Source organism: Sapajus apella, unplaced genomic scaffold, assembly GCF_009761245.1.
Source record: "Sapajus apella isolate SASKATOON/1434 unplaced genomic scaffold, GSC_monkey_1.0 scaffold89, whole genome shotgun sequence".
Taxonomy (NCBI): Eukaryota; Metazoa; Chordata; class Mammalia; order Primates; family Cebidae; genus Sapajus; species Sapajus apella.
The window spans coordinates 6,298,043-6,304,042 of record NW_022437029.1 but is presented as its reverse complement, the minus strand read 5'-3'; the positions used below and the strand labels follow the sequence as shown (position 1 = coordinate 6,304,042).

Genomic DNA, 6,000 nt, shown 5'->3' with positions numbered 1-6,000 from the left:
ACCTAGAAAAACTCATTTCCTGACCATGTGGTTAAGAGAATGAAGCTATTATTTATTAGCTATACTTAGAAGTAGTAAAATATTATTTTATCTGAAAAGGTGCAGGAAATTAGAAAAGAAAACAAAAAGAATCAAAAAAAATGATGCACCAGCATGACACTGAGGTGGTCTGCAAAGCCCCGTCTGCATGTTTGAGATGCACACCCCCAGGGTGGCTGACCTCTGTTTAAGGGTGTCAGCTGGACCCAGAGTGGATGATGCTGGGGGGATTCTAAAGAAAAGTGTCATCTGTCAGGGACAAGGAGCCATGGTTATGCCACACAGCTGGTACCCAAACAAGGCTTCTGCTTTCCTTAGAAGGGGATTGAAGAAACGGCTGGTTAAAAAGTGGGATAAAAAGTAGCAGCGAGCCACACACGTGAAACCACCAGTGTGTTCTGAGCCACAAGAGTTCATTTTCAGATTGATGAGAGAATCAACATGTGGTGTTCAAGCCTCAGTGGATAATACCAATGGCTCCTTCAACTGGACAAAGTGATCTCTTTAATCACGTTTTTAAGAAGAAAGTACAGTGTGCACTTTGACAAAAATATTGCAGTCCTCATAACTGATTAAGAAACGTGACTTTTAACATAAACATGATTTGGGCAGTACAATAAATGTAAAACGTGCCAAGACTTGTACTGTGTTTCTCTACACTTTTTCTATAAATCAACAACCTCACCACTGGTAAAACAGTACACCCTAGCACAAAGCTGAGCAAAAGCTGAAAGAAATCTCTCCACAGACATTTCGTTGGAATATACACAAAACACGTGCTTTTAAAAGTATCAGACTTTGAAGCCAATTTCTAGTTTGCTCATTGACATAACTGTTCTCAACAGTCTCCCCTTAGCATTACATATAAAGTAATTATCCCTGACTTTACTTACAGGTAGTTAAAATCAAATTTTGTTACAATCAACATCAAAGAGCTATTAAAAATCTACAGTCACATCGGAACTTTGGTTAGATCAAGTGTTGTTTGGATGAAGAAAGGTCTTTACAAAGGGCTAGGGCTCTCTGTACTGCAGAAATTTAGATTGTGACAATATTTAATCAATACTCTCCTTCATAATGACTAGTAACTAGAATTTAAGAATTACAAAAAGAAAGTATAGAGAAAAAGCTATATGAAGTCAAATTTATTTTTATTGCCTTTGTCATTCAACAAATGAGAAAAAATTTAAACTGGTAATTAAGATTTAAGTTTTCCTTTATACATGGTCATCCAAATTCTTTATGGATGAATTACTGAAGGCTGAATTTGGTCTACCTACTTAACAAGAAGTGATATAAACATTTTCATGTTTTCTCCTTCAGTTCCAGAAAGTTGAACTCTTAAAATAGTTATCAACATAGGAAATGAGGAAAAATTAGGAGAATTATTATTTAAGGTCACTTTCAATTTTCATGCTTCTTTTCAGATTTCATAAACTGTAGCTATTCTGAAAATTGAATTTTGGCATTCTCAAAACACTACCTCACATCTCTTAATGAATCATGTTATTATCATAAAATTCTATGCCAGTTTTAATTTATGTTAAGAAGAATAAATGTATTTTCATGTAAATATTTTCATTTAAAATAGAGATTTTGGCACAGAGTCCTAAGCCTGTAGTTTTCAAATTGCATTCTATGCTACTTTCCTCAGATCAAGAAATTGTGCTCCTATGATCTTGTACCTTGTATATCTACCCTTTGCTCTGTCTCATGCTCAACAATCCAGCAGTATTCTAAGACTTCAGAACTAGAAGAAGATGTAGATTTACTTCTCCATGCTGGTGGAGATGGAGAAAGGGTGGAGAACCACTGCTGAGGATTTTTGTCTTAACATGTTCATGTTCTCCTCCTGATAATACTGTAGGCACTTGCATCCTTTGCGGTATCTTCAGTGGGAAATCGAAAGACTGTGTGAGTGACTTCATTTAAATTCTACACTCAGAAATGCAGAGGCATGTTCCAGTCAAGTTTTAAAGAAGTATTTAGAAAAAAGGCCAATAAAATCTACAGGTAAGAGACAGATTCAAATATTGATCTTTAATGCTTGTGTTCCACTTTTTTTCTTTCTGCTATACTTTTAAAAAGTACTCCAATGAGTAGAATTTGATTTTGTATGAAAATTTTGAGTTACTGTATTATCGAATGAGAAGAGGTAACAAATACAGACTAGTGCAAAGCAATAGGACCCCCACATTCACCAAAGTGCTTCCTGAATAAAATTCAAAACTTGATATCTCACCAACTGTTCAAGGTTAGAGAATATTTTGTCTATAAACTTTCTTCCTTGTCTGCTTGGAGCCTTTAACCTGGAGGCTCAAAATTCAAACAACATTCTACAGAAAAATTCTACTAAAGCAGATGATCATAGATCAGCACGACAGGAATCACCTGCCTCCTCCTCCTAGTATTGCACAACATAAAACCCACCAGCAAGTTGTGAGCAGGTGCTGCCCTGTCTCTGCTTGCCACATGGACCCTCATGGGTGGGACTTCATCAAAAGCTGTTCCCAAATCTGTCAACACTATAAGCTGGTGGATGCCGGGGCATCCTTTCTCTCTGCACCATTTAAACAAGAAGAAGTGGAATTTAGATGTCACCTCCAAACACATGGTAGACAGAGGAACAAGTTAAAAACCAGTAGACTCTCAATAGTTCATAGGAGTCCTGGGACCTCCAATCTGTGCTCTGGGAGTCAGGTCATTCCTTCTGCCCAGGCATTCCGATCGTTTGCCCAGTTTGAGTCATAAGGCATCTCTGTGCCTGGCTGTGCTCTTCCCTTACCAGCTGGTCCATCGAGGCAGGATTGGGAAAAGCTCCCACCCTGAGCTTAGGAGTCACTCCCGGGTGCCATCCTTCACCCCTGGGAAAGAAAGCTGTTCTCGATACTTTTAGTGCCATTTACTTAACAACTGATTGCAGATATACATATTTTTTCATAAATAAAATTTGAAGCATATATGTAATATATTAAAATCTTCATCAACAAGGGTATGTTAAAAATTTCAAGTTCTGTCATTCAAGTTCAATAAAGGCACACATCATTTTTTTTCTTCAGGCCTGCGAAGAATACAATTGCTACCCATAAGTCACAAAAGGCATTCTGCGGGACTTTTATTTGATTTTCCTTTTCTTTGGAGAAGGATTTGCCTCATTTATCAGTGGCATGAATCTGTCGTCCACCCCCACCGAAGTATTTAGATGCACAGAGAGTTTTACATGGATTCCACGATTGTGTCAGGTTTCAGAGTGACAAACTACAGCTGTGCTGGGTCAGACACTCAGGTCTGCTTTGGCTGCTTCCATTAAGGCTTCTCACTCCCAAATCGGGCTTTCCGGCTTCCAGGTTCCGATGCCCTCCAGACCAGCCGTGGTGGCGGCTTGGGCGGGATGCCTTCAGTCAAACTGTCTTCCCTCCCTGGGTCAGACTGGTCTTTAGAGAGAAGGGGCTGCCGTAGTAAGCCTGGCGTCTGGGTGCCCTTTTCTCTGCTGTGGGGTGTTGGGGGGGTGCTGGGCTTCTCTTGGCCAGAATCAACATCTACCTCATTCTTCCATTCCATTTTATAGGACTGAGAGGATTTCTTGGAGAACTGTTCTGGCAAGAAGCGCCTGGCTCTGGGCTGCAAATTGAGCACGGTGGTCCCGGCATCTGCATCTGAGTCGCTGCTATTGCCATCTATCATGGAGCAAAAGAAGGACAAGGTAGGCAAGCATTTGAGAGAGAAGGCATGGCAAGTAACTTCAGTGGATCAGGCAACTGATACGTCCTAAGGCTCTGGGGAGAAGGGAGGTCAGAGGGCTCATTCTAATTTTAGGTGAGTGGCCTTGTGCATCTTACATAACCCCTGAGAGCATCCATGCCCACACTGAAGAGCTTACTGTGTGCCAGGCACTGTCCTAAGTCCTCTCAAATGTATTAGCCCATTTCATCATCACAAAGTTACCTACTTTACAGATGGGGTAACTAGATTCAAGAGGTATTTGTAGGTGGTGGAGCTGGGATTCCAGCTAAGCCCCACTGGGAGCAGTAGCCATACCCATCTGCCCTACAGAAATGATCCCAGGAGGGCTCAGCCTGGGGTCTGGAACACAGTAGGCAGTCTGATAATCACCTGCTATGGAGAGTATTATTGCCTTGATCTGGACCCTCAAACACGGCTTTGCTGATTTCCTGTATATTTTTGCAAAAGGGCCAAAACCCTTTGCAAACAAAGGGAGGAGACAGGATTGGAACCAGATTCAGGTGCAGGAGTGCTGTGGGTAGGGCAGTGAACAAAATGCTTGTCCGGGAGTTGAGGTTCTTGGGAACTGAGAGCCTGTTTGCTGGTGGGACCATGGGCCACTGTTCTAAATATTCAGTGCTGCCTTGTCTTCCCCATATTATTCTCACTTTGCCCTCCTTTACCATCAGTCATCATTTAGATGTCTGTTTCTCAGTTAATTAAATAAACAAGCAAAAAAAAAAAAAAAAAAAAAAAGTAAAGAGGAGTAATGTTTGTTCCATCCCACATTTAAAGAAAATTTTATTTTAGATTCTGGGGGTACACGTGCAGATTTGTTACATGAGTATTTTGCATGGTGCCGAGGTTTGGGCTTCTAATGATCCCATCACCCAAGCAGTGAACATAATACCCAATAGGTAATTTTTTAACCCTTGCCCCTTGCCGGGCTCCCTACCTCCCTGTTTTTGAATCCCCTACACTGTTTACTGTTCCTGCCTTTGTGTCCTTCTGTATCTAATGTTTAGTTCCCACTTGTAAGTGAAACTATGTGCTATTTGGCTTTCTATTTCTGCATTAATTTTCTTAGACATCCCACATTCTTTTTTTTTGTTTGTTTTTGAGATGCAGTCTTGCTCTGTCACCCAAGCTGGAGTGCAGTGGTGCAATCTCGGCTCACTGTAACCTGTACCTCCCAGTTTCAAGGAGGCAAAACTGACTCAGCCTCCCGAGTGCCTGGGATTACAGGTGTGCTCCACCATGCCCAGCTAGTTTTTTGTATTTTTAGTAAAGACGGGGTTTCACCGTGTTAGCCAAGATGGTCTCCATCTCCTGACCTCGTGATCCACCCGCCTCGGCCTTCCAAAGTGCTGGGATTACAGGCGTGCACCACCACACCCGGCCCTGACGTAGCGCATTTTAATAACATGAAATCCTAATATAGTTCTTCTGGCGTTCACAGACAATGGCTTGGGTGTCTGCATAAAGATACCATCACATAAAAGGACATTAGACTTTACAACAAAGCTTTATAGTTATAGCCAGAAGTAAATATATGGCTGCTGTCATGAAAATACATTAGAATTATTGTAAAAATTTAATTTCTTACACATTTGCAGACTCACAGCTTTCTGCTTACCTGCTCATGAACCCATGGTGACAATATTTGCTGGAAAATAACTGACTGGATTATTTAGAATCTGCACAGAATGCCATTCCAAAAGGTTGCAATGTGAATCAAAGTTCACCTAGTTATTTAAGATTTGCAAACTCTTGAACTCATTCTTAATGAAGAAAAATAACAGGAACATTTTTCTAGTTTATAAACATTAGCAAATAAATTTAAAGTTTTTTTTGTTCCAAGTATATTCATTACCTGCATTAGAAATAGTCTTCTTCTTTTGTAGCTTTTCTGGAAGCTTTGTATTTTTAGGTAAGGATAAATATCGGGAGGTTGAAGTGGAAGCCTTAAAAGGAAGAGAAAATCTTATTTAAACTATACAAATGGCATTTATTGTATATTAAAGATTAAAAATTATATGGCAAAATTTCATGTTAAAAATCAGAATTTTAGTTGTTAATTCTAAAATTACTTTGTGAGGGGCTGTAACTATTATAACTTGAAATAATTAAATCTTTTCTAAAATAGAATGGAGATCCCTACAAAGGGAAATAGAAGTAAGTGGGAAATAAATTGAAAACAAATATGAAAACCACAAGGTCTTCTTAAATAAAAGCTAT

The 6,000-nt window shown here is 39.8% G+C and overlaps 1 protein-coding gene across 2 annotated transcripts in view; it reads right to left on the bottom strand.

The window, feature by feature from the left end:
* Positions 1–520: 520 nt before the first annotated feature.
* The window catches only part of SLC9A2 (solute carrier family 9 member A2), a 95,239-nt gene continuing 89,759 nt past the window's right edge, over positions 521–6,000 (bottom strand). For both annotated transcript variants that reach the window (XM_032255566.1, XM_032255565.1), the window contains 2 exons: positions 5,636–5,726; positions 521–3,716 (listed from right to left, as the gene is read on the bottom strand). In XM_032255566.1, coding sequence (XP_032111457.1) covers positions 3,346–3,716; positions 5,636–5,726 — 462 coding nt within the window. In that variant the 3' untranslated portion in view covers positions 521–3,345. The remainder of the gene's footprint in view (positions 3,717–5,635; positions 5,727–6,000) is intronic.